The sequence below is a fragment of the Varroa jacobsoni genome, unplaced genomic scaffold (genome assembly GCF_002532875.2).
Source record: "Varroa jacobsoni isolate VJ856 unplaced genomic scaffold, vjacob_1.0 scaffold_193, whole genome shotgun sequence".
In the NCBI taxonomy this organism is placed as follows: Eukaryota; Metazoa; Arthropoda; class Arachnida; order Mesostigmata; family Varroidae; genus Varroa; species Varroa jacobsoni.
Window position 1 is genome coordinate 186,662 of NW_019213095.1, and position 27,925 is coordinate 214,586.

Below are 27,925 nucleotides of genomic sequence, written 5' to 3' on the forward strand. Positions count from 1 at the left end.
TTCAAGCAAAACGCACACGCAGCTTGGAGACACTCCCGACAACAGCGAAGCTAGCAATGACAATTGAAGAAGCTCTTTGAAGGTATTCATCGCTTCGTGTCTTGGTCAGCACTTCGGTGCACTCCTAACGCCACGGGGTCTCCGTTTATTGTTCCTTACTGAAACTGTAAATGGGGTTCATCGAAAGGGTTAGGCGTCGCGAGCCTAAGATGGACGCGGCAAACCAACGAACAAACTTTTAGGCTCAACAACTAGCACATAGGCAATTGGACTTTATTTCGAGGAGCTGCTTGGAGGGGCAGGTCGGCCATCCGTTCCCTTAAAGCCCAACGCGTATAGATTGCGTGCGCGCCAATAGGTGTTCCGTTGCCTGTTACGCATGTGGACTTTAAGCATGTGGATTATTTACCTAGAAAATAGTTTAGTATAAGTGGCGATAAAATGCTACGATATTTCTATGATATCTAACAGGCCGAGTACGCGGCATACAAAGGCCACGTTCGAGGGTTTTTGTCATACTTCGTATCGTCTAAGTCTAGAGTTAACAGGGAGTAACAGTGTTAACGGCTTGGTGCATGTCGATTAGTGTGTGAAAACGGACGCGTACTCGTACATCGAGTAAGTAACTGCAAACTTTTGGCTCATTGTCTTCTCGGAAGCACTGTTTCGTCTTTATTTTTACGAAAACATGCTTTGTCTCTTCTGCGGCAGATATATTCAGAGTAAAGGTAGGAATCACGATGTATAATTCGTCATAATCCGACTAGTATTTAAAACGTGCTTTACAATTCAAAGGTATGAAACAACCAAGTTTGAACAGCAGACGTTCTACGCAGCATAAACGTACGTGATCTGATGAGAAACAAGTTTCGTTTTTTTGCTAATTTTTTAAATTTACTATTATGTAGATTATAAAGTGAAACTGATGCATGTTTGATGCTCCAGCTAGGTAAAACAGGTAACAGTCCTTCGGCAGCTAATCCACTTTGAACATATCACTCCGCCCCTATCCAGTACCAATTATTTCAGGCTGTACTTCGACATAGTTCTTGTTTTGCATATAGCTCCGCTTGCACAAGGCATCTATACATACGTATATGTAAGGACATATCAAGTTAAAGTTATTCAAGTGATTCGGGATTGCTCGAAAGATTATAAACTGGCGATTTTTACTCTATAGAGCCGGGCAACGTTGAAGAACACAAGCCCCAAAGTTGCTAGTTCGTTGTTTTTGGCTAACCCTCAACGTGAAGAAGATCAAGCTGTGCGCTAGCTACAGAAGCAGCGACAACGGCAAATGAACCACGACCGAGAAAAGAAGAAATAGCTGCTGCATTTTCCGCGTCACTCTACACTCATTGCTTACCCACGATAGCTTACGAGGGCTGAACATTTTCACCAGCTCTTCGTCAACTAGCGAATTCCTCGAAGTGGGCCCTCACAATGCAGATAACCAGCTAAACAACCCCTGAGAGCTTTGCAACCCTACGACAAGCAGTAACCGAAACTTGCACAGCAAAAACCAGGTAAGGTATTCTTTGATGCAGCAATAGCGATCGACCCCACGTGCATCGAGTCATAGCCGTGCATATCAATTTGTGAGGACGCCAAAAACATACACAGCGTTTATGGAGAGACGTCAAGACGACTCGTTCTCGGGTGTGCACTCAGTTTACTGGCGCACAGGCGCCAGCGATTGCCGCTATCGCATGTGATTTCTTTTGTAATATTCCGCGCAAAAAAGAGGAAACGTATATATATATATTTATATCTCTACGTTCTGATTTGTTTTCATCCCGTCAAGAATCTGAAAAAAAACTCGAAAGATTTAATGAGTAAAAATACAGTGAACATGAATAGGTTTCTCTGCGTAAGAAGAAAACAGAAATTCACTTTACTATGCGCTGCTAGCGTAGAAACAAACAAAGCAAGGTTTGTCAAATCCAGCCTAAAGGTAATTTTAACTTTAACTTAAGCTATAATAGGACAAAAACGTTTTTCTACCCCAAAACTTTTCTATATGGTGAACACTGATGAAAAAAATATAGAGCATAGTTTCGATCGATTACTTTAAACTGTTCAATTAATAATACGTTGAATTCTATCTACGTTAGACCCATCAGCAGAGGTCGCTGTCATTTTCCTTTCACGCTAATTAGCCTACGAACAACAAGGATTTCTGGACAAAATTATAGGATACTGCACTTGTTCTAGCGCTAATAAATATATATATTTTTATATAAATATATTTTTTGCCATTTTTCCTCAACTAATCATATGCTTCAATCACCCTATATAAGGTGGCAGTTTTTAAGCCGAAGCAAACATTTTTTATATCTTTAAATTATATAAGCGAAACAAATATGTGCTATTAATCGATTTGCTAAAACCATAATCTTATCACTATTCAGCTTTTGGTTTATGGGCAAAATATAGTACCAATTATTTTTCGGCATCCCTTCATTGAAGCACAATGGGTATCGTCAAAAGAGTTCGATTTTGGAGAGATCGAAACAGATGATGGTAGTCAATGATGATGGTGCAATATCGGCGCTATATAGGAAAAGCACTAAATGAAACAAATATTGAAAGAAGCACCGATGGAAAGAAATCTTTCATTGAAGTTCTCTAAATTTTTGCTGGATAGCTAAACATTGTATGATCTGGCATTGTAGCACTGGAAGACAACACCCCTTATATTTGCTAGTTGCGAAATGGCTTATTGCAATCTTGTTCACTGTTGAAAATAGACGTTTAAATCAATTGCTTTGTCCGACGACAGCGGCTCCTAAGGCACAGTTTCTGCTCAATCCTACCCAACACCCATTAGCTTTTTTGACGTTAGTCCGGTCGTTACCGCACACTGTGGGGTACATGTTGTTTTTTTTTTCCATTTTCTCCTTGTCGTTCCACCGCCTAAGGTCTACCATTTTAGGAATGGTTCTCTTTTCGTTAAACTTCCGTAGAGTTTCGTTGATCGAAACACAAACAAACTATTCTTCATCGTAAGTTCATATTGAATTTTCTTCAGATGCTTTAAAATAATAGTATATAAATAGCTAAACTGTTTAGCGGTGTTATGGCTACTTAAGCGTCGATATTGCTCAACTTTTGCAACAATGTCATCGTATGTTTACGTAATTGGTGGACCGCTATGAGGGCCTCTTTCACATCTAAAGGCTCAGAACGAAAGCAACAGAGCTATCTCTGGGCCGTTTTTTCCAAAAACGTACCTTCGGTACAAATAGCACAGTTTTTTTTTTTTTTTTATGGGCCTGGGCAACGTGTGCGTCTTTATCACAAGATGTGGCCATTTTTTGCCAAAATTTTGTTCATATCCAAGGCATTCTATCGTAAGTCTAATTGAAGCTTTAGCACATCTGCTACCATTAGGTCTTAGCTTTTAAAAGACACCAAAAGCTTGTCGCGTTGTCGCCCTTGACTAGTGATCATCCTCTAGTAAACTCTTGCTGTGCACTCTACCTCAATCCATAGTTTGTACTTGGTCTCTTCGTTCTTCTTTGTCCTGCTCATAAACAAGCCGTCTGCTGTTGATGCAAACGGCAAATGCTTGCTCCGCACACTATCGGCGCCCCGCCGAATTTCTTTCGCCCCCGTTGCGCTATTGTATACGCTGTACGTTTTTTGGCTCGTTATTTTCGAACAAACCAATATTTCTATGACCATGTTATCATTAACGTATTGCGATGGCTGCCCTCCCTTGGTCTGCCTTCATTTCGACCACTGTTCCCGGGGATGCGTCTGCCCATTTGCCAGCGCCATTTCAGACGTCTCTCTCTCCTCTTCTCTTCTCTTCACTTTTTTTCTCTCTTCAATCGTTCGTCTCCATTCCCGTCCAGCCCTTTCACTAGAATAGTGGACGCGGCATATCCTCGAAAAGGCCTCGTTGACCGACGACAAGCGGAGGCGACGACCAGTGATGTTATTCCAGTAGACCGCAAGCCTGCTTAACCAATCTAGTGTAGAACCTCGTTTAGCCTTCTCCGAGTCTTTCTGTGGATCACCCACTCACTCAGCCCCTCCATCTGTATGTCTACCCTGTCTCGTAAGTTGAATCCACTTGGGGTCGAAAATCAGGGGACAGCGTAAGGGTCACGTTGTGGCAAAGCCGCACGGTCTATTTATGACGCATCATCTACTGCAAATACAGTGCCGTCGCCATTAGCGATCGCTGCGTCCTATCCGAATTCTACTCCGTTCAACAGTATACTGTGTTACTGTATGTAGAACAATGGATACATAACATCACGTTTCAGTTTGAGGAGTGACATTTGCGTACCACCAACATATTTACTGTATCTCTCTGGCGTTCTCTAAAATGAACCGCGCGATTATTAAACGACGAATAGTGCGGCATTGACGGTAGAGTGCCGCAAAACTGTCTGGAAGGGTTACAAGTCAAACTGACAGGACAAACATGAAGTTGACCTATGCAGAGAATGTCTCGAGAGCCGTCAACTTGAAACTGGGCCCTAGCATTCCTCCACCCTTTCCAATGATTTAGTTGGCGAACAAAGCCAATGGGAGCATACAAACGAAAGGGTGTGAGGTTGAATGGGTTCAGGCTAATAATAGAAGTATGATTTCCCCCGAGATCTTCATTAGAGATGCAACTAATCACTGTGGTACCACAAGAGAGGTATGGCAACTGTAGTGCTGGCAGCTGCAACCAGCGGCTAAACCGTTCTTGAACCGAAGTAAACTACGACCGGATAGAGATGATAAAAGGCAAAATGGGTGACAAAATTAAGGCTAAGTCATAACCCCACAACACCGAAGCACAACACGCCTACTCGACAAGTGCATATGTGGAGTTAATACCAAAAGAATATAATCACTATTATAGAATACACACATATCATCGTTGAGAACATTTATTCATCTGCACATCGATTGGCAAACGTACAATTTTTTCATAAATACAATATTTCCACTCTTTTTTTCTGCTTCTTTTTTTTGTTTCACAAATTCGACTGGATTTCCGTATCGTCCATGATTTTGTGATGTTGTTAGATGTCTCAAACGAAGAAACTGCCAACTACAGAAACGCCATAGGCCATGACTCAGCTGCAGAGGCAGCTGCAGACATCATCGAAACGAACGACAGCAACGGCCGTGGCTTCGGTGACGCTGTCACGACGGCAGTACCAATTTCGAAACGTAGTTGCTTAAATAAGGTTTTTATGAAAACACTACGTTCATCGTGAAGTCATGCTTGTGTATCACTATAACTGATTTAACGGCTATCGATGACTCCAGAATGTCCAACTCCCACCCTGTACATACTTATATATCAGTGTGAGTGAGTGAGTGAGAGCTCGTTTCGTGTTCTGCTCTACTGGCGCCAAAAACACCAATCCACAATACCTATATATGTATATATATATATATATATATATATATATATACGGACGACTATGTTGTTCATTTTCTGAGACCAGCAGTATCGACGACGTCATCAGTAACCCTTCCCACAACAGAGACCACAACAACAGGCAAAATGATCACTTTGGCATTTGTGACTACACGATGTTGTGACTGACTCCTGTTGCGTTGACGCACTCGCTCCGAATGCTCGCCATGATATTTTCTCCCTCCTTCCACCCTTTTCCCGCTACCGGTTCCCTGCATCGAGCGCATTTCACCAAAATTGTCATCATCTTTATCGGCCGAAACATGAGTAAAACGTGCTTCGTGCCTGATTTGTCATCTGAAGTGGCTGTGCGACGACAAAGACAAAGAGGCGACAGCGGCCACAGCGCCAGTAGTCGCAACAGCCAACAAGAGATGCCTCTGCCCGTCAAGCAGCACGACAAAGCGTGTGCATGCTCTTTCAAATTTTTCCACCGCGGGACTGCCCACAGCCCCTCGTCATCGGTATAACAACGAGTGACTCCAAAGATGGGTATCTGTCCATACATAGACATCTGCATGCATGAGTTGGTGTGAATTTGAGCCCACATACAAAACGACGATCAAAATGTCAGCCAACGTTATCAGGCAGATTCCATAGAGCAACGGATGACACCGAAGAAAACGCGGCCTGTATCAGCCGAGTAGGGATCGAGGGTGAATTTGAAGGTCATTTCCCAGCGAAATACATAAAGGGCCATTTTTGAGCAAAAGCAAAATGAATAATAGTAACAATAGTCGTCATTTGGAAGGAAGCTAAATCTAACTGAAGCGGTTACCTGCAGAATGAATATAATACTGAAACAACTCATATTAACACTGTTTGTTTGTTAATTAGCTATATTTTTGACCATTTACGATGTACCGAGATGTTTCTAGTCGTATGTTTAGAGATACATGTGTGTTACTGCATTTGACCTTCGTCTATGAAATACGCACGGGATCCATAGGGTAACACAACCAACTGTTAGTCTTGACTTTAGGTCGAGAAAATTGCGCTAGCCAAAATTGATCAGTAGTACGATAGGGAGAGACTTCGAGAGAGACTCAATAGCGGTTATTGTGCTTGCTGATCACAGTATTGCTTCATAGCTAACGTGTTATATCTAAGGTATATCTGCTACCATCTGATGGGATCAGAGGGATAATTCTAGGTGCGGTATTTTTCCATGCCTTTTCTCACGAGCTAAGTATGTAGGCACGCCGCAGTTGTATGCATACGGGAGAAAGTACTCGATTTGCGGATACCAGAAAATTCTACTACTACTCCAACTCCAGCGCGTAACTGGAGAAGTTATTACTACAGCATTAGCTTTATGACCATCAAGATTCTTTTCCCGAAACTCTATTTTTATTGTAACCCTCCGTAATCAGCGTAAGAAACGCGCTCTAGTTGATTTCCCTAGGCGAGTGCTTAAGTAAGCATATCTGATAACTCCATAAGGCAATGGGTCCTACCACAAAATCGTCTATCCTTATTTTTTTCTCCCTTTTGTTAGAGTTTTCCTCTAACTACGACCGCTTAACGCCACATTTATGCAGTGTGAACTGCATAAATGTGTCGTTAGCCTCGCGGTTACCGACCTTGTTTGCTGACCCGCGTTCTACAACACCAGTGTCTCCCGGACTTACCTTTAATCTAGTAGTTTTCTAAAGGCCGCCGCCGTCGTCCTCTCCGGCTCGTTTGTCCGAATAAACGTTTGAGAATTTTTGTTTTTAGTTGCTGCTGTTAACGGTACACACGTCTCTAGGGTTTGTGCTGATGACACATCGATTATACTCCAAGACTGATTCCACTTTGCTTTATTCCTAGTCTGTTATCCAATAGGTGTTAATCCGACAATTGGTACAATAAGATTCTGCTGTTGAAACTCCTGGATTACGATCACAGTTTGTTGTACTAGTTGGACAAAGATAAAATAAACGTTTGTTCCGTGCCCTTTGCTGGATTACTACCGTTTTGTGTTAAAATATTTAAAGCTTCTCATTGTCGACGACACCTGACTGTTGCAAGTGCGTTCCCAGTAATCTTGCTTCTGATCATTTCGTATTAGCCGATTTCCAGTACGACTACTGCTTATAAATGTTCAAGCATGACGGCCTATTAGAGAGAACTAAGCGCAAACTAACGATGCACATTGGGCCAACTGGAATGAGAGCAGTCTAAGCGGCAGTAACAGCAGCCGCAGCGGCGGGCGGAGCTGCCGCAACATAACACATTTACACGTGAATTCACTCCACACGCGTCCGGTAGCTGCGTCCCATCCGTCAGCTAAATGCCGACTGAAGATCAAATGTTTTCAACGACCTGCCCTCTCCACTCTGGATGCCTCTGGCTCCCTCCCCAGTTCGCCCGCGCTGGGCTGCGCTCAGGTCCGTGCTGGGGCCGTTGGGCGGCAGAAGCGGGTTATCACTGCGCTGGGAAGGTCGAACCCGCTTGCTGCTGCCCACAGGAAGCGGTGAGTGGTCGTACTTTTAGGAGAGGGTCTCAAAGAAGCAAACGCCAGTTACACAGACATGCACAAGTATCTCTCTCTCTCTATATATATATATATATTGGAAACAGCCAGTTGAAAGAGGGATGGATGACAGAGCGGCATCGTCTGCTAGCTGATGGCGGCGGTTTGGCGAACGGTTCTGGCTAAGCAATATGAGTTAAGGCCATTTGATTTGTCTTTTATTGTACACACATGTTACACAAATGATGCATACGACATCGTGACTAAAGTACATTAGGAAGGAAATACTTTATAAGGTGTATGTCCAAAAGGAATATTGACGGGGTGTAATACTTATTCTTCTCGTTTCTGTAGGGTGAAACAAACGAATCCAGATGACAATATATTACTTGTTTAACTTGAGCCTGAAGCGGTTCATATTCACGAACATGGTGATGGTTTGTCGTTTCCGACATAGAACCTGCAAGGAAAATCGTTGAATCCTTTGTTGTACCGATAGTGGCTGATGCAAACCTCTAAAATGGTCCAAAAGCTGCTGAAAAAATCTTGTTAAGATTACCTAATTAGGTAACTGTTTTTTAATCCCCTGCATAAAACGTCATACAGGCGTACATTTTAATCACATCGGACGCATTCCTATATTGTCGATTGTTTCCTTCTTCAGATACGTTCAATAAGCTATAGTCAAGCGCAAAATACAAATCCAAATCAAATGGTGACTAGATGTTTCTTCTAGAGCTTCATGGCTCTTTTTACGGCTTTGTATGCGAAGTACGTAGGTAGATTATGGCTTTGGGGTTAAAACTGAGGATTCCATCGATGTTCATCTACCAAGTGTACAATGGAGAGCTTCAAACTGGCATAGGGTTGGTGTTTTAAATTCCAGTTCAGTTTTGTCTTTTGGATATTGCGTTTGAAGAAAAACCGTTTAGGAAGCGTAAAGTAACAGCTTAACGACCAACACTATTGGACGCGCCATGTCCAGTTTACAGGTCCTCAAAGAAAAAACGCTACAACACTCGGTACTACAGGTACGCTTGACTTGTGCTGTCTCTCTTAGTCACTGTTAAATAGCGTTATAATAACTAAAAGTACAGTTAGAAATGTCTATAGGGATTGTAAGCGTGTTTCTATTGGAACACGCTAACTTCATTGAAAAGCTCATCGTCGTCACCAAGTCGTTTCATTTTATACGACGCTTGGGTGCCGTCTTGCTTACGTCGTACTCGAGATTATGCAAAAAGGCTAGTAGATCGAAGAAGGACATGAAATAAAACTGGTTAAATCTTTGATTCGTACGGATATGACTAGCCATTGTATTAAGTTAATATAAGTAGCCATTTCGAATCATTCGCTTAATAAGAAGAAGGCGTTTCACTTCAAGTCTAGCGATAAATTAATTTATTAATATTGGTCGTCATGTGTCGATGGTAGGAAGAGATGATGATCTGTTGAGATGAGGTCTGGAGAATCTCCTACTGAAGGTATTGCAAGGTGGCCTTTACAGCTTTTATTGCGTTGTCACGACTTGGCCTTATGTATCGGGCATTTCTGTTGGATCCCTTCATTCATTTGATACAGCTGGGCCATATACAGATGTTTGTACACTGCCTCGTCCTTCTAAAGCATTTCGCACTGTATACGACTGTTCCGCTACCACCGAACGCTAGTCACCAAAATGGAGATTTAACTGTAAGGTTGGGCTTATTTTCCGAAAATGGCTATTTGTTTTTTGCTCAATAGAGAAACGATACTTGGCGTCACTGGCGGCAATTTCGCGTTAGAAACACGTTATTCTGTTTACATGTTGTTGGACGCCAGACAAGGCGTCGACGAATAACGAGAGCGACGTGTTTTTTACTCAATCTATGAAGTACCCAAGCACCTAAAAAGTAAATTCTATAGTACTATCATATTAACGATTATATATTTAACGATTGTCATATTTTCTCACCGGATTCAATATTTGTTTACCAACCGTCTTCTTCTTAAGTCCCTTTAACAGTTTTTTATCGATTCCAGATGGCTGACCAGGACAAGGTACATCCTTTAGTTACAACGTACCGTTGTTAAACGAGCTGTTTTTACAAAAAATAGAGCAGGTGTCAAAAATGCGCCTCTTCTTCATTTTCTTTTTCCCTAGAAGCAATTTCTTTGGAGCTTGAACTCGGCACAGTTCCGCTCATGGCACAACAATGAACTGTTGACTGTTATTAGCGGACTGATAAAAAAGGACAAGCCTTACCGAATCGAGAAGAGAAAGGCAATATTATACACAAACCGAAGGTACTTGAATTCAAACTTAATTAATAATTATACATTAATTCGTTATCTTCGTATCTATCTGTTCACACTTTTTTCTTAGTCTGTATATCAGTGGATATGACGAAAGGATTTCACAGTAGTTTCTTTGTCCGAGTCCGTGTTTAAGGTGCTAATCGGGCCTGTACCCACGCTAGTCGTCAGAAACTATTATCCTGACCTTATACGGGAGGGAATAAGAAAAATAATTTCCGGAATGTCATGTGGCGGTTTGCTTACGACGCGTAAGTTCTAAGGACGGCACATAATATCAGGCAAGTTGATTTTTACACTTTTTTTTTTTAATCTCGAAAGGCTTTAGAATTTTTGATGATCAGAATCTCGAAGGCGTTACCTCCTAGGATATTTTGATCAAAATGTGAGAACATACCAATAATTGCGTAGCGAAGCATTTTGTTTTCGCACACTTCAACAGTTTATTAATATGTGAAAATATCTACATGTTCGTTTCTAATACAGATGTCAGTCGAATTCGAGTCTGTCAAAAAGCTCTTCTCGGTTAAGATCTTTACTCGTGCGCGAAGCTTCTCTCGCAGATCTCACCGGCGATATCTTCATTTTTAAAGGTAATCGTTGGACAAAACAAATACAATGAGATGTGAGAAAAGATTTTTGCTTGCCTTAGGATTTCCGCACAAATTGCTTTCCCGGACAAGTTCAATAATTTCAGTCACAGACGTTGCTGCGGCCTTTTTATACAGGCATCGCGGAAGCAGAAAATTCAGCCACATGATAACAACAGCAACAACGGGACAGAAGCACGGATTGAGACGACCCGTCAGGCGTTACTGGCTATTTGGATTGGAAATCTTGTTTTAGTTCTACGGCAAATTCCTCATTGTTGCGTGACAGCTCATTTTTCAGATTTACGTCGTTATCGATAACTGTTGTCTTCTGACAGCAGTCTAAGATGACCTGGTCTCCGCGGATTCAGCCTCGTTCACCTATGCGGATTCGCTTCGAGCGACCTGCTATATTTTATTCTTGTTTGATTACTTCAATTTTTCCTCGAATTACTGGTCCCTGTTCATTGATTGCTCTATGAAATGCACCCCATTCTCTGAATCGTTTCTCTTTTCGACCGTTTGAGCTATCGAGCATTATTCTGTAGTTTGCAATTCGCTCGCGTGTGCGGAAAACTAACAGCGGACTATCAGCCGGCAGTACTGGCTTAATGACGTTCCTAGTAGCAGCCATCATCTACTTATTAAATCTGTCTCTTACGGAGATCGCCTATCTTGAGGTCTTACACACTCAGATCAGAACTATCACACCCCCGAACATACCGAGCTCTGCGGAAAAGTTTTCCAGCATAAAAACGTCACCAAGGAATCAATCCGACTTCGAGGCGTGAGTTCTAGTCGTGGTGATGTTACGATAATGATTCCCGTTTTCGTAATGATATACCTTAACGTTGAAATCATTAGGCTTTCAATACAGAAGACAATTGAACCGGCTATTGCTGAGGGCAACGTCACCTGACGTGATACTGATCGCAGCAATAAAATTCGTTATGTACTCGATGGCACAAACTGCCAACATTAACATAGTCAACCGTTTGTCCGCTTCTACGGCTGCCTGCGACTCCTGCTCAGCCAAAATACGCAGCTCACGGGGTACCATTTCCCCAATCAGTATCATTCGTCTGTGATATATTATTGTCACGGAACAAAAGAGTATTACTAAAATGATGAGAAAAATATCAGATATCGCATGGTCAATTAATGAGGTAAGATCTGTAGGTTACAGATGTTCAAGTTAAAAATGACAGTACCGTACTGTATCGTACATGTTTGTATATAGGGCCAATGAAAGTGAAGCCGTCGAAGGAGATCAAACAATTGGACAGTGGCGTCCAAAGCCCACAGCACAATAAGTGATTGAAAATACTAATGACAGAACATTATCTCCTGGGCGGCTCACTCATACAAATGGTGCCCGTACGAAAGAACTGACTCAAAAAGTGCGTTAAAAAAAAAGTTAGTCGTTGCCATCACACGGTTTGTATTCCCACGTTCGTGACGGCAAAACAATGTAAGTAGTTTTAAAGGTGAAACACTACTTTCATTTAACTAATGATTTATACATATTATATTATATATGTATATATATATATATATATATATATAGTTATATATATATTAACTTATAGTAGTTCATTTATTTGACGGCGTATAACGTAACCATAAAAGACCATTCATGAAAAGTACTGCAGTTACATCAGATGATTTTTTGTTTCGGTACTTGTAATTTCCAATTCAAGTTCTAGTTAATACATTACCTTTTTGGCTCGTTCTGTATCGCGTTCATTGAGCCCATACGAGTTAAGTGTCCGTGTCCTGCACATAACAATACAACAAGTCAATATGATTGAATTAATTTTCATTTGTGCACATATGCTACCGATTTTTGTGTGTTATCATATGGTAAACGTACCAGACGAACAGACTTAAAGGCAATTTATACGACGGCCCCGCTTGACACACATGATCATTGCTTACGCAGTAGTGTGCGCTGACTCTGGTCAATAATATCGACTCTAATCCATTCATAAATTTTCTATATATAATTGTTAGCTTTTTTGACCTATTCAAGTGGGAACACACGTTGTTGTACGCTTGTTCTGCGTCCCATCTGCCCCAACAGGGGCCAAGTCCCCATCTGACATCTTACCTTGAGTCGCCCTGTTTTCGTTAAACATCACCATACGCAAACGCCTATTGAAAGGATCAGCACTGTCCTATTGCGCAACATTCGAACAGCGCTGCTTGTCAAAGTGTTTTGGTGAACTTAAAATAAGTTTTTAACAACTACACCAGGTGTGTAGTGTTGAGCCTAGCAGAAGAGACTAGAGCAACCGTGGACCTTTAACGACCTGTGGTCGACGCGATGATATCGACCGAAGAATTTCAACAAACTCAACATATTGTGGAACGTAGTTTTCATCAGTTACAAAAAACATTCGACTTTAGGCTATTCCTAAACACAGCTCTTGGAATCGCGATGGTTTTGTGATGGCAATACACATATGCAACATTCTGTAATAGTTCATCGTTTCTGTGGGATATGACCTGTCGAGTATCAACGGTTTTCGATGCTCATAGGATACTCGAATAATTGGGTCTGCCAAAACAGATGTCACCCACCTTGAATGGCACACAGGGTGTGCACACATCCTATTTAACATCAGTGTCCGGCCTGGTGTTACGCCTTCTTCCACCTTGTTCGCGTCGTAGACTATTAGATGCTAATGAGGAGTAATAGTTAATGAAGTAATTGAAAAAAAAATAACTTCATATATAATGCTAAGGAGGTTCAGTAATTGTTGCTTAATAATCTAAGCGGGATTATGGCGGTACGTACTGGTTCGAAGATCTGAGAAAGGTCCGTTAGACACGGCATTTTTGCTCTGAGTATTACTTCGAAAAATCTTTAAGCGTTACTAGAAATGCTTCAGTTTACCACAGGTGTTGCGGAAGCCATTGCTAGAATCGTTAAAGTATAACTTAGGACCACGTAACTTCACCGATCATGGACATTACTTTTAACAAAATACCTGAAACCAACGAGCCTCAATTGTTAGGAAGTGACTTTTTTCAATATGGCACCTTCATGTATAAACAGCTTGAACCCCATCAAGCCATATATCTCGTCGAAATGCATACGCTCATTTACCAAGTCGTTCTTGCTCTTGACGTTGTTGATACTTCCTTTATGGCCTTCGTGGTATTTGATACGCCTCCTTAATTTAGGTAGTACTTTTCGATTTTTTCTACTTATTGACAAATTTTCTCCTCTGCACTTTGATACAAGCTGACCGCGTTCCCATGTTTAGCTATTGTATAATGTCTATAGTATTTCGGTCGATATTTGTTGTAATGAACATGTTCTGTAATGGAAGCCCTGACCGTGGAATGTTATCGTGCTATTTGCAGCCCCTTAGAATATAAGGACGCTAGTTTTAATTGCTCGTCCTTCTACTGGCAATTTGGGACAAAATTAGAAATTAAACTTGCTGCTAATGGAACGGGTTTTTGTATTTGTGTAAAGCAACCAGGTAGTAAGGTAAATCGAGCTGAAGGTTCAAATCGGTCTCCGGGAAGCGATTGCCAGGGTGATGCCCGTTAATGTCATAACTGTCTTCAACGTTTATGTCATGTATACCCTGTCCAAGAATCAGAAGAATACATACGTTTATTGTTAGTCTGGTTTGTTACCTGCAGCTCGGCTAAATGGTGCGTGATGACTGGGGTTACTGTCGAGGCCCGACACATGCTCAGCGTATTTGTCACCGCCATCGTTCTTCTACACCCAACTTTTGCCCACTAGCTATGAGAACAACGTTCCGAAATTTGCTAAACGAGTGTTGCATTATCTCAGGTCATCTGATGATCGCCGTCGATCCATTGTGTTGCCAGTAAGCAATACTCACTGTTGTCAAAAAAATCAGGGTCCATTGTAGTGCAGAACCTCTACTGCGGAACGAATCATGTTAATTGCAGAAGAATATGTTTAATCAGAAAACTCTCTACTGAGTTTACTTGTCGTTCAAGCTCTTGTCATGTTATACTTTGTAAATCTTAGATCCAAGAAAACATTGTCATCCCCTCGAATAGTCCCAAATGTCAGTTCTTATGTCTGGGGGTACAGTGCTTGATCGGCCGAATTTCATATCGACTTCATAAGTGATTGTTCAAAGTGGACGGTGCTAGTAAATCCTACCTTGTTACGTTTTAAACTCGGTTGAAATTGATCAAGTAAAGGTTGTCAATATTTTCGGTGTATCAATGATACTGTATTAGACCTTTTTGTCGTAATTACCAAGCCTCTGCAAACTTTCGAGAAACCCTAAGCTTCATGTCGGAATGTAGAAGCAACTTTATAACGCGTAACTCAAAGTTTTCTAGCTGTGAGAATAACTGAAAGTGCAAACCTCGTGATGAATTACTGTTGGCGCTTCACACCAAACATTTGTAAAGCTGACTCCGGAAAATGGTCGTAATTAGACATATATATATATATATATATATATATATATATATATACATATACAAGACTAGATAAAGAAAAAAGCCGATTCAGTTCAGCTCTATGGCTAATCACTAGTTTATGGGGCAGTGCCTGGCAGAATGTGCCTTAAAGGCTAAATAGAGCAGTGCATTAAAATTAGGGAAGGGTTTGCCGGACGCGCTCATTTGCTACTTTTCATGTCAAGCAAGTTCTTCTTGAAACCCAACAGCAAACCCGGCATAGAAAACAGTGCGTCTTTCCGGGTTACGAGGAAACATCAACTACTCTCGAATCTTTCTGCGCTGGACGAACCCTCGTCGAAATGAGAAGCTTCACCTTTAGCCCGACATTGACAGCCCATTTTATTGACAATTTTGATGCGGCTTTTGGGAAATTTGAACAATGATTTTGTAATACGGGCCAAAAAAATCCTCAGTAAAGTCCAGATATGAAGAGCTTTAGAATAACACAAGAAACCATTTTTAATACATTTAGATTTTCGATAAAAAAAAGCTAACGGCCGCTTTAAAGAGGAGAGTATTAATTTAGATGCACCAACCTACCTACTAAATTTAAGACTTCTTTGTATGCTTTGTTTCTTAACAAAAACAGATAATTCAATTGAATTTTTTTTACATGTGCTGGAAGTGTCACATCCGACGGCCATGTTTATTTAATGTAAGCTACATCTGCCACGGTTACAACTTTAATTTGGAGCATAAGACACTAACTAGTCAAAATATTTTTTTTCAATACGCAAATAAATTCACGATATTTACAGACGTAAATTCATTGAAGTGTCGCTCGAATACGGTACCTGCAGAAAATTTCGGGGGAGCTGAGTTTTAAGGCGATAGCCAGCCAGAAGTCTTTTCAACACTTTTCAGACCTTTACAGTTGAAAATACTATTGAAACATATGTGGACGACCCCATTAGCTATTAATGTTATTTTCTCCAAAATCACTGTTAATTTCTGCATAAAGCATCCAGGTATGTCAAAAACAGCATTCTGTATCTAAACCCAACTAGGAACCCTTCATTTTTTTCTCATAGGACCTTTTCTGTAGTCGCATGAAAACTGGTGAGAACGTGCACCGTCAATCTTAAGAAAAGTAGGAAATCGCTGACCTTAGTGCGGGTTTGTCCAAGGCGAATTAATAATAGCTTAAATGCCGCATTGCTTGTTGCCATAACGAGTTTGCTGTTTGGTTTAAGAAAGGAGTTGGTTACAAAGATAATATTATATAATATATGAATAAAAAACAAAAAAAATATAAATCATAAACAAAAATATGTACATAAATGGCGTGTAACTACTGCAAACAAAGCAGTGCGTACGAGATGGTTAAAAGAATTGAACAGCTGCCTTAGTCAGGCGAGGGAGGCGTACCAAAAAACTGCGTGTTTTCAATTTGATACGTATTTGAAAATATATTTAGAGTTCGTAAATCCTTAAGAGTAAATATACTTAACTCAATATTCAATCCAAAAAGAAAACAGAAAAAGCTGTTCGCATGGTACTGCATCCCTAACTAGCTCCTTTATACACATTATCCTGACAACTATATAATATTGTCAACAATATCTAAAACTTCTTTCTCATTTCTGAGCTCTAACTTCAGTCAGTTTTGTCTTCTTGTATGTTTGCAGGTAGCGCAATATTTCTAAACGTCTTTCTCGATTTTGGTCTTGGTATCCAGTTTACTCCGTATTAGAAATTCGTGCAGCTGACGATTCTCAATACTGTAGCACGGGTGATAACGCAACTGCTTAAAGTAATATCCCAAACATATATTTTACATCTATTTAGCTATTACGCAACTTAGATCAGTAAAGCACGTAATTTTTTTCACGTGTGTGTGTTTGAGTATATGAGAACGATAGCGAACCTGAATAGAGAGAGCGTTAGGTATACGATCGATATTTTACAGCCCCTTCACTGTGCAAACACAAATACTATGCCCCACCCATTCGATAGCAACATTCGCCGCTGGCAGTAGAGATCAACGTCGCACACGACGAACCATAAAATTAAATCATAATCGCGCGCTGGACGTGTCATAAATATGCGCATTGGTTCGCTCTGGATTCGAGCCCTATAATTATAGGTATCTAAATTTGGAAACAAGCACGATGTTTGGCTCCTAAGCGATCCTCCTTTCGATCGCCGCACAGCTTGTGTCTTTGAAGTCCTCTGAGGAGAATAACGAAGGCATGAAGTGCACACAAGCTTCGTAGCTACCCAGATATGGAACACACTCTCTCAGCGAAAACATTGTCCCGTGGAAATTGCTCGTGCAGACACAGTGGAATAAAGGCAACTAAAAGCTCTCCAATTTTGTTATATTTCAGGCCACAAGAACTTTCAAAAACAGATACGGCCTGTCCCTACTTTTGGGTATTACTACTAGCTTTCTTGGTACATGCTTTAGGCTCGTTCTCCGCAAGCAATTCCATAGTTCCTTCATTTACGGCGTTTTTTCGTGGCACACGCTGCTGTGTGCCGAAATTACTGCTGTTGGTTACAGGAACCTTCTGCCCTTGTGACTACCCCCCTATTTTTACCATTCGCAAAAGAGGCTTTATGGATATTCCCATACGCAAGACGTGCACACTCAAAACCTAAGTACATGATTTATAGCAGACTTCGTGGAAAATTAGCTGAACTGTCGTTCTGCTGCTTACAAATAGATTATTAACGCCAATTGCTAGGTCGTCATATGCCTACACTGGGCCAAGGATAGCGAACTTTTTCTCTGAACTATTATCTTTTTTCACTTTTTGAAGCATTAGAAAGGTTTGGATCAATTAAAAGCCCAGCCAATCTCTATATGGTTGACCATATCCTGCTGCTCGTATCCTGCTGCTCGAATGCAAGCGGTCATTACGTTATGTCATTGCTACGTCGTCGTTGGCCCGTCCACGTTTTGTCGTTAACCTATCGTTTTATAGGGCCGCGTCCTGTTTCAAATTAATATTAGCCATTTTGTTAGACTTCGCTGGGCCCACGATTGATTCCCGCACTCTGAACTCACGCATTGCAGCTTACTTTTTCGCTGCTTCTTATACATTACGGGCGTTCACTTTTGTGGAACAAAATACACGGCCCCTTTATATATGTCTTTGAGTCTACATTTGTCAATCTACAGCTTATTCTTACTTTCCAACGCAAACTTAGGTGTCCCGCCACCAATGGCGCTCATAGTTACCTGCCTTAACTGTTTCGTGCATCGCTCTCAGCGCTTGGCCTAACTAAAGTCGTCGTCCATACATTTTGCAATAATTATTTGTTGTTGTATTTTTTTCCAGCCACTTATTTCCTAATGTATATCTAATAAATATAAAACGATATTGATGTAGAAATACTGAACGAAAATACAGCCAGCACAATTCTAACACTCGACCCAGAAAATCCATCTTACGGTTCTTAACCTTTAGCTAGCCAATAATAGGCCCGATACCCAAGCGATTCTGTTTTCTCCAAGGCTATGAACACGTTTATGCGCATATAAGTTAATTCAATCAAGATTTTCGATCGATACGTTTAGATATGATAGCAATTCGATGGGGGCAAGTATTGTTCTGTTGGCTATTGGCCGACCTTATAGAAATTTTAGTACTGACAAATGAATGCCCTATTTCAAATGTTCAACCCTTTTTTCTTTCCACATGCAGTTAAACGATGCGTTACGGTTTGAAATATCCCACGAACTACTTCTTTGTTGCGTTTTTCGACAGTTCATCCACCTGATACATTGTACACTGCACCATCCTACAATTCTGTCAGGCAATCGTTGCATGACTGTCATAAACGATAGCTCTGATCTCTATATACATTAATATACTAATGTTATCCAATCTCTAGCATTTTTTTGATACACAAACATGCACGTGAGTGTCAATTCAAGTATGTCGATATTGTTCCCATTCCAGCCCTGCGTGACCCATTCAGTTTACTAATTTGGCTGTAATGCATGGGTGGCCCACTGAAAGGCCAAATCACATCCTATCCTGAGCCTTTGTTTCCGACAGCCCGTTTCCATCTCCTTCAATGACCAGTAAAATAACAATTATCAAATTGTTGACGCTGATCGATTCGCTATAAGAACTACTTGTATACTACAACATATACGTACAAATATAGCAATGTATGCGTTACATATGTTTGTGCCCACCTATTCTCTTTCTGCTCATTCGGCATTCTGCAGCATATGTTTTCCTATTCCCCCATTTGGTTTATAATACGAATAAAGCAGACATGAGATTTGGAAGCATTTTCACGCACAGCCTTATTTACCTTGTACGTTAGCTCATGTTTAGTTCGCATAGGGCAGACGCTCATCACGTGCTACAATTCGCGTATCTCCCTAACTTCCCGTTACTTCATGAGGTAGAATTGGGTAGAGCGATTACTTAAGCACAATGAATACCAGCTCAACGAAAAGTGCTGTAAGATATCTTTTGAATCTACCGGAGATTCAGTAAAGGCATATCTCACTCCAATTTGGTGATACCATATGCAGTGAAAAAAAGTGGACCATACTTTGTTAGCTCATATCAATAATTAGCATACTTCGGCGTTGCTTCATCTTTCGTTATAGGCGTTTGGACCTAGTCTAGTTATATATATTTCGATGACATAGGTTGACCACCGTAGTACACAGTAAAAATCGCATCGGCCACCTCTGCGCAAAGGTGGCAACATTCATATCTGAAACTCGTTCCGCGGCGATAACGTAGAGCACGCCTTTCAGCTTGCTGTGAAATCCGCATGAATATTTCGCCCAGATGAACAACAGTGGAAGTCTGCTGGCTATTGACAAACGTGTTTTTTAAGCAAGTATCGGATTATGATTGCTTGACTGCAAAGACTACCTAAAACAACAAGAGTAGTCAAAGTATTGCAGGATGATTAGAAGACTAGTCACAGGTGTTTGTCGTCAACGTTGTTCGAAGTCTCTCATTCGTCCAAGTATTACTGGTAGTGATAAATCGCTTTACACATTACTGAACGCGTCTGTATGGGCAGTTGTGACCCAGACCTGTCCTTTCCTAACATAAGTGTGACGAATTACAATGATTTAGTTGACAGTTTATGACTGTCGACAAGAAGGATAGGCCGTGAGGCTCGCAAGTTTACTCTGACGAGATTCTACCACTTCCCAATGTGCTCCTAATCCGAGCTGAGCCTGCAACTGTACCCCTGAGCAACAGGAGTATCATCACATGTTCTATATATAGTTTAAGTATATACAGGGATTGTTTAGTATATTAGTCTCCACCGTTCGCCCAAAAATATATAGTAGATATATAAAGTATAGAATAAGACCACCAAGATTACGAGTCTTTCGCGTGTCACCCATTGTAGCTGGATCGCTGGGCTCATCCTAAGATGAAGAAACATTTTGAAACTACGCGCGCAGTTTTGATGGACCAACAGCATACCTATGATGGCATACAGCTGACTCGAGTACTTGGACATAGTTATACTTGAGAACGTGACTTACTAAATCCGATTTTATGCCATCGCTACGACCCCAAACGAGTACAGTTGGGACAGGGTCCCTAAGTAGCTTCTCAGCTAGGTAAACTGATGGTACTGCATTGGAGAGCTCCACTGACATTGCAAGTTTTTACGGACGAAAACCCAGGATTGACAAAATGTGGTACTCGCATAAAGCACAATTAAGGCGTAGCCATCAAAATCACATACGCCTAATAAAGGATGTATTCGAGACTTATGTTGGGTGGTTAGATTTCTACAGGTGCAGTAATAAATTGTAACAGTTTGCTGCGTAGGCAGGCGTACGCGTTCAAATACGTCACTGTAAACTTAACCGTCCAGGGATATTTGAATATCGACCGTTTCTTTCACACAACGTGACCAAAAACATAGCTTGCAACACTACGCCTAACAGCAAAAATGTCCTTCGCAGCTAACAACTAATAGTTCATATGCAAGAAAGTTTCTCCAAGAAAAATCCCAAGCAGAGCAATTTATCCCAGAGCCACTGTTATAATATAGCAACTCTGTAACAAGACGACCACTAAATGCACCCAATTTCTAAATGCCATCACCTTCCGGCACATCCAAATTAGTTACTGATAATCCTCAGAGACTCTATTTCGCCGTTTTATTCACAGCTAAAGTACTTCTCTATATATTGATACAATTTAAGGTTCTGCGATGCTGCGTCAATGCAATATGTTTAACCTGAACAAGGCACACATGAAACAACAGACATGCGCAGTTAATAATATAGGGCAGAATGGAAGATTACCCTTGAACTTAACGTCATAAAACAGACCCTCAGAACTCAATGCCATGTTTCATATTGAGTATCTCAAACACTGGCATTATGTTGTTGGCAATGAAACTCGGTAAACGAATTTTTCGACAATAGGTGACTGTATGGCAAAGGCTTGGCCAATGGCGAAACAAGCAATAAGTTCTTGCATTGGCCAAGCCTTTGCCTATCGAAAAAAATCACTTAATGAAATCGCAAAATTCAAGGCTTCCGGAAAAAACTTAATATACTTAGTAATTTATTCTGTCTGCTAACTCATAATATATTTGAACTATTGGAAGACTTTAAGGGATGTTTACCAAATGATATATCCACAAAAGTTGACATTTGTTCCTAAAAAAAGGCCTCCCAAAAGCATTCGTGAGCCTCAACAAGCACAGTATGCAGAGGTGTTTCATCGAAAGCTGGCACTTTGGCAAATAGTAAAGCCCGTACTTCCTAAAATGCGATACAGCCTCTGTTCTTCCGAGGAAAAAAGGTATATTTAAATGGAGGATGGTCGAAATTCTAGAATAATTCAAAGCTCTTTTAAACATCTTTAATCTCCAACCGTTAGTTATAGTCCTCCTGCGGGCATTAAATTAGTTTCTGTTGCTCCACAACAGGACCATGTTGCAAATAAATATAGTTACATTTCAAAAGTAAATAGGTTATATTAAGGGATTTAGGATTTGCTGCCTATGGCACGCCAATATGACCTTTGAACAGCCCTTGAAAACTGTTTATCTTTCGCTTAAAAATAAAACAAAAGATGCATGTTCCCTTGTCGAAGTTCAAAATCATAGATTTCATGTTACTGAATAAAGAAATAATACTTTCAGTGATAAAATTCTATCATAGTATAAACAAGCATTTTGAGAATGAGAACTGAACATAGAGCTATGGTCGAAAACATCAGCTAGCACTTCGGTTTGTTTCCTAAGAAGTTGTAGTACTTTTTGAAAACTAGATTCACAGAGAAATTTTAGTGAAAAATTCTGATTTAGGATTTATGCCGCCGAGGGCTCAATACTCACCTCGTTATATGTATGGAATTTATTGAAAAAATAAATCCTCATTTATGTGTTTCATATAAAAGTACCTATTTAGGTTTCATCTTAGAATAGGATAACCAACGGATGTCTTTATGCACTTTTCCTGAAACTTATGTACACTTAGAATAATACTAAGATTATTAAAATGATTATAATATTCGCTATTGAAAAATTATTGTTGATCTCTCTCTTGAATAGAACCACCAAAGCAGCGCAGATCAAAACGCAAAAATAAACCGGCTTTTAAAATTTATCGTTACTGTCATGATGTTGGTCGTTTACAAATTAAATCGAGCAGAATCCTCATCAATAAGCAGCCCGATTGATGTCATACATCATATTGACACGATTTTGGAAGTAAGGAAATCATCATCTGAAATCCATCGAAGCTTAACTACATCAAGAGACAAATAACTATTTCATTTTGATACTTCCAGTTATGTTATTATGAAAACATGCCCGCCACACAGGCAATTCAAATGAGGCTTAGCCTCGTCTCCCTCTCGCTTTTTAGTCACGTTTACATGTCCTAGGACAGTTCACCAAATACCGATTGCTCATCAGAATCGTCTGCTCTACGGCCTAATAAGTATTAGGCGGACACAAATTTTAGGCGAGCTCAAACAGTATTCTGCTCGTCATGTGACAAAAGCGAGCACGATCCGCATAATATACATAGTATTTGTCCACATGAGGATATATGAAATTGCTGTTCCTTTTTAGATCGTTGTCTTCCTCTGTTTTTGTTTATACACACGTTGAAGTATACCTCCGGCCTCTTTGGTAGGTCGTATAAAGTTCCATAATGTAGCCCGCAGCAGCTGTATACATGGAAGGGGCTGTCATTTTGGATTCCTGTCTAAGTTTATTTGAGGCTATTATACGTTTTCCTAACGCGTAGTGATAAGTACCTTTCGGTGATAACAATGGAGATTTTCTTTCCTCAAAATGTGCAATACATTTGTACATGTGGTGCTCGAAAATCGCTCACTACCCTGTTCTATTGCAAGTACTGCTTCAAGCTAAGATGTGGCGACTGTGTATCTCATGAAGTGGGTAGCTAAAACATTCAGCATTAGCATATGTACGGTTGAGTAGGTCTGGTTTGTAAGACAAGCATTTTTTTATAGTTTGACACGTATATGGTGAGACTAAGAAGACGCCGGCGCCTTTGCTACCGATTTTCGTAAAAACTAAACTTTATATAGTGTGACTTTTGCTTGATAAATTCAGCTAAGCGTTCGGCGACTGAGCTGACTGGCGACTGAACTATACAGTTATGTGAGAGGTCAAGACATGTAGGCACTTTTTAATGCTTTTTTTTTGTAGGAATCTATCGATTGTGGTATTTCGCCAATAACATTTCTCGCTCACATAAATTACTCTACAATAGCAATAAAGGAGGCCTGCCCATATTTTGGTATCATATAATTGAGTATCGTCAGGCAGAGATTTCTATCATAATTTTTTTATAGCTAATAAATGCACTTCGACTTACGAGACTGAATCAGTAATTTAGGGAATAGGTATGATACCAAATGAGACTTTTTTTCTTTTGGTATAATAATGATGATTATAATATAGGCGCACTTGACCTGAAATATTAGGCACGGCTACAACAAAATTCATTAGAGGTACACAAGTGATTCCGATGATACTTCTCTTAATTTTCAAACTGATACCTGGGAGACGCCGTTAATATATCATAACTTAGTTAATGAAAATGTTTAACACCCACCGTATGACGTTTACAACATCCACTAGTGGCAATTTTGCTAGTTACATTTGAAAGTCTAAAGTTTAAATTGTTACTAACTTTGCTTTAGTGATAGTCCACATTGCTGAAGTGCCGCATGCAGTGAGAAGTATAAGCAATCATGCTGAATACACTCTTTACATTTATCTGTTAATCATAGAAGTCAATTAGGCTGTAAAGCCAAACATAACATGAGTTTGTTAATTGATTGTTCACAGGTGGATACGCATTATTGTCCCAACTGCCTCGAGTTCATGCCCTCCCCTGAAGCTCGCATTAAAAAAAATGTGTAAGTACTATTTCACTTAATTAAAACTCTAGATTCGAATTGTTAATTTTGAAGCGTATGCACTAGACGGCGGTAGGATGTGCCGGTTTTGATAGCTACTAGTGTTAATAGTGACGTGAAACTTATGACGATGGGCCTAACACTCAATAGAGGAGGTTGAAAATGACTTTTCGTGAATGGTTGCGATTTGTTCCAGATGTACAACGTGTTTTGAATGTCCGTGCTGCGGTATTGCACTTTATAGCCGTGGGGTAACACAGCAAGTTCCTTCGGAAGATGACCCGAACATCATGGTCAATAAACGAGGCTATTACCTGATGTGCAACTCATGCAAGTGAGCCGTAATAAATGTCTATAGTTTGTCATTTCTACACATTCTATTCTCCACTACTTTACTTCTAGTTAAGCTGCTATATATATATGACCGTTGGAATCATAATTGTATAGGTTGAAGTATGTTATTTCTTAGCGTGACTGAACACCGGCGAGGCTAGAGCAACAAACTGTTTACTACACAGAATCTCTTTTTAATATAGAATAGTTAGCAAGCAACATGTTGAATTGGGTTGGGTTTAGCAAAGAGAAGAATTATAACATACTGCCGATTTTTGTAGACGGTACGTGTTTCCTTTTCTATTTTGTTCTACTTACTAATTTATCTGAGCACAGAATATGATAACTATTTCTCGCAAAATGTATTTAACTTGATTAGGACGGTGAAATCTAGTTTTTATTTACGATAATAAGGATAAAATTTTTCTTTTCATCAAATCTAGTCCTTACTTGCCTACGGGCTGCTGAATTCAACAGGTGGTCTACTCATGAGCAGGGTCTTAAAAATCAACCTATGGCTTCTGGTGGATGGCCCCGTCTCGAGGCGCCCAACCAGGATCGTGTTCATCAGCTTTGCGAATATTATCGAATTGTAGCGCATAATGAGAAGCTTGAAAAGGACAAGCGGAGGATTACACAAAAGTGTGGTTATTATATTAGTGACAAATACGGCGTTGCGACGGTTGTCGCAAAGAAGTACATGAGCCTACAAGTGACACCACGAAAGTGAGTCGCTTGTCAATACCTGAACAATACGTAAAAAAGGACACCGATTATTTTAAAATATCTACTTTTGGTGTTACCTAGATTATGTTTCAGCCTGTTAGATAATCCAGAAATACATACGGTTGTTGAGGTTCTACTCATGATGGTCTCCTCTAATACACCTGAGCCAAATCCCATGAAGCCTTTCATTTTCATTCTCAACTGAATTTGCTGCGCTTGCTTAGAGAGTCGCAAAAGGTTGCCGAAGGCTGTTTTGCGGCAGAGGCCAGCGAGGAAGTAGATGATCTGCCGGAGCGGTTTCTGAACAACCTCAACATCGATGAAGTAACCAATATTCGCATGCGACTTAGCAATCCAGAACTACAACCTACCAGGATGGCTGACCTCCGGATGAAGAATCTCAAGCTACTCACAAAAAAATCACAAAGGTATATACTTCTAAATGTTTTTTAAAACTTTTAAATGTCAGATTTGACATGTGTTATCTTCTACTTTACAACTGTTGGATCGTAATGGGTTATATGATAAGTGTTTACATGTAATAAATAAATATTTGTTGAAAAGAAAGTCTACATTAGATGCAGGTATTCAATGATGCTCAGGTGCCTTACATTTCACAGGTGTAAGGATTGCACGCATTCGCTATGTAAGCCTGAATATAATCCTGGTTCAGTCAAATTCAAGATTCAGTTGTCAGCTTATTATCACATACCGGAAGTCCGAGTAAAGACGTGTCCCCAACTTCTTGCTGGAAGGGAGGTCACAATCGAACTTACAGTTACTAACCCAACGCCTCATGAGGTATTCGCAAGATTATTAGGCCTTTTTAAAAAAATCTAAATTAAACTTATTTGTACTTTACCAATTCCAATATAGATACTGTATTGTATATTTTGAGTGACGTAAGAATGAAACATCATTTTTCCTTGTAAACCGAGTATATAGTCATAGTATTTGGTTATTTCGGTGACCTATTCGTCAGGAAATTTAAACTCATAAGATAACAACGTTTTATGTTTTGACATTCGTTCAAGTAGGTTATATGAACCGACCGGAAAGAAGCTCAAATAGAAAATTAGCATGCACATAGAAGTTTCCGAGGTACTTTATAGGAGCGCGTATGTTCTTGCAGGTATCGGTCGCACTGCTTCCGCTGGAGGGCCACCCAGGCACGCCCACGGGTACTGGTCTCATTTTTCCGGAGGTGACGTGTACAAATAGTGCTATAGCATTGCCGTCATGCACGATGTACCTGTCCGCCAAAGATGACGCCGCCGAATATGATGATACAGCGGATAAGATGGACGATCGAAATAACAAAAGGTTTGCCCCATCTGCGCTTTTTACAATCCTGTAACAGGTCATAACGGTGACGATAACTAGACTATCATTTGTTTGTTCTCATTGTAATCATTTGTGAGTCTAGCTTCCTCAAAATTCAAGTGCGTACGTACCATGTACGCGCACGTAATTATTAACTGTCACCTATTAAGTAAATATATGGAGCTATCAGTGATATGTATCTTGTATGTGAATATAAAGTAAATGTATAGTTACATAGATATCTAATTTTTCATTTTCACCCTCACCGCTTTTTCTTACAGTGTGGTTACCTTCAAGCGATGTAACAAGTTGGGCTTCAAGATGCAGATTACGCCTCAGCAATGCAGCAACGTTATTGTAAGTCGTTGTCTTGCTTGATCGGCTTGATGTTGTTGTGATGTTACTTTGACGTCACAAACATATGTCTCTTATTTACTGGACATCATCCGTTCTTGAACGATTGTTTCAGATCGGCTTCCGTTTAACACACACGTATACCAATCAAACAATCCAAGGCAACAAGCGGGAGTACGAGGTCCTGTCATTGCAGCACGCGGTTATCGTTAATTTGGGCCCGCTATCAAAGGAGTGAAATGACTTTGCGGGAACTTACTGTTTCAAGCCAAACTTGCATGTGAAGTTTACCTTTCCGGATTGTTAAGCAATCGAGCTCTTTTTAATAAAATATGGCTGAGGTCAGTGACCTCAAATCGCTCTCTTATTGGATGAGCATCACTCACAAGTGTTACTATCATCAAACCAAGGACTGTAACTTTATATTGTCTTGAGTAAAAGTGTATATATATGCAAACATTTATTAATATAGAATGTTATATTATCGCAAATAAAGGTGGTATGTACTGCGGACAATATAGAATTAATCCGTAGTTGATAAATTAATAGAAGTGCATGCCCCATATTTTATTAACAG

General features: G+C 40.2%; 2 protein-coding genes and 1 long non-coding RNA gene across 9 annotated transcripts in view; 1 reads left to right on the forward strand and 2 right to left on the reverse strand.

The window, feature by feature from the left end:
- Positions 1-7,822, reverse strand: part of RhoGEF3 (Rho guanine nucleotide exchange factor 3) — a 158,450-nt gene extending 150,628 nt beyond the window's left edge. For 4 of the 6 annotated variants that reach the window (XM_022854777.2, XM_086973442.1, XM_086973439.1 and 1 more), the window contains exon 1: positions 7,066-7,821. The gene's annotated coding sequence lies outside the window, so the exon portion shown is untranslated. Of the gene's footprint in view, positions 1-7,065 lie in introns of all 6 variants that reach the window. The other 2 variants (XM_086973444.1, XM_086973446.1) reach the window with 1 other exon arrangement.
- Positions 7,823-9,286: 1,464 nt separating this feature from the next.
- Positions 9,287-25,887, reverse strand: LOC111273136 (uncharacterized). Its single transcript, XR_002687885.1, has 3 exons — positions 25,792-25,887; positions 12,496-12,553; positions 9,287-9,558 (listed from the first exon to the last, which is right to left on the reverse strand). It is a non-coding gene; the product is annotated as an uncharacterized LOC111273136 (long non-coding RNA).
- DCTN4-p62 (dynactin subunit 4) lies at positions 23,190-27,871 on the forward strand. Of its 2 annotated transcripts, none has more exons than XM_022854807.2 (9): positions 23,190-23,350; positions 24,542-24,612; positions 24,809-24,946; positions 25,423-25,671; positions 25,896-26,099; positions 26,292-26,472; positions 26,804-26,994; positions 27,276-27,351; positions 27,464-27,871. In XM_022854807.2, exons 2-9 carry the CDS (start codon positions 24,578-24,580, stop codon positions 27,584-27,586), a joined length of 1,197 nt encoding a protein of 398 aa, XP_022710542.1. In that variant the 5' UTR covers positions 23,190-23,350; positions 24,542-24,577; the 3' UTR covers positions 27,587-27,871. The 2 variants fall into 2 exon arrangements, with proteins under 2 accessions (XP_022710542.1, XP_022710532.1); XM_022854797.2 differs by lacking the exon at positions 23,190-23,350 and adding an exon at positions 23,357-23,619.
- The last annotated feature ends 54 nt before the right edge of the window (positions 27,872-27,925 follow it).

Excerpts from the sequence above, each read along its gene's own strand:
- DCTN4-p62 (XM_022854797.2), top strand. The coding sequence starts at position 23,494 with ATGGAGATTTTCTTTCCTCAAAATGTGCAATACATTTGTACATGTGGT. Across the intron at positions 26,473-26,803 it reads CTAACCCAACGCCTCATGAG|GTATCGGTCGCACTGCTTCC; the intron begins GTATTCGCAAGA and ends ATGTTCTTGCAG. Across the intron at positions 27,352-27,463 it reads AGCAATGCAGCAACGTTATT|ATCGGCTTCCGTTTAACACA; the intron begins GTAAGTCGTTGT and ends CGATTGTTTCAG.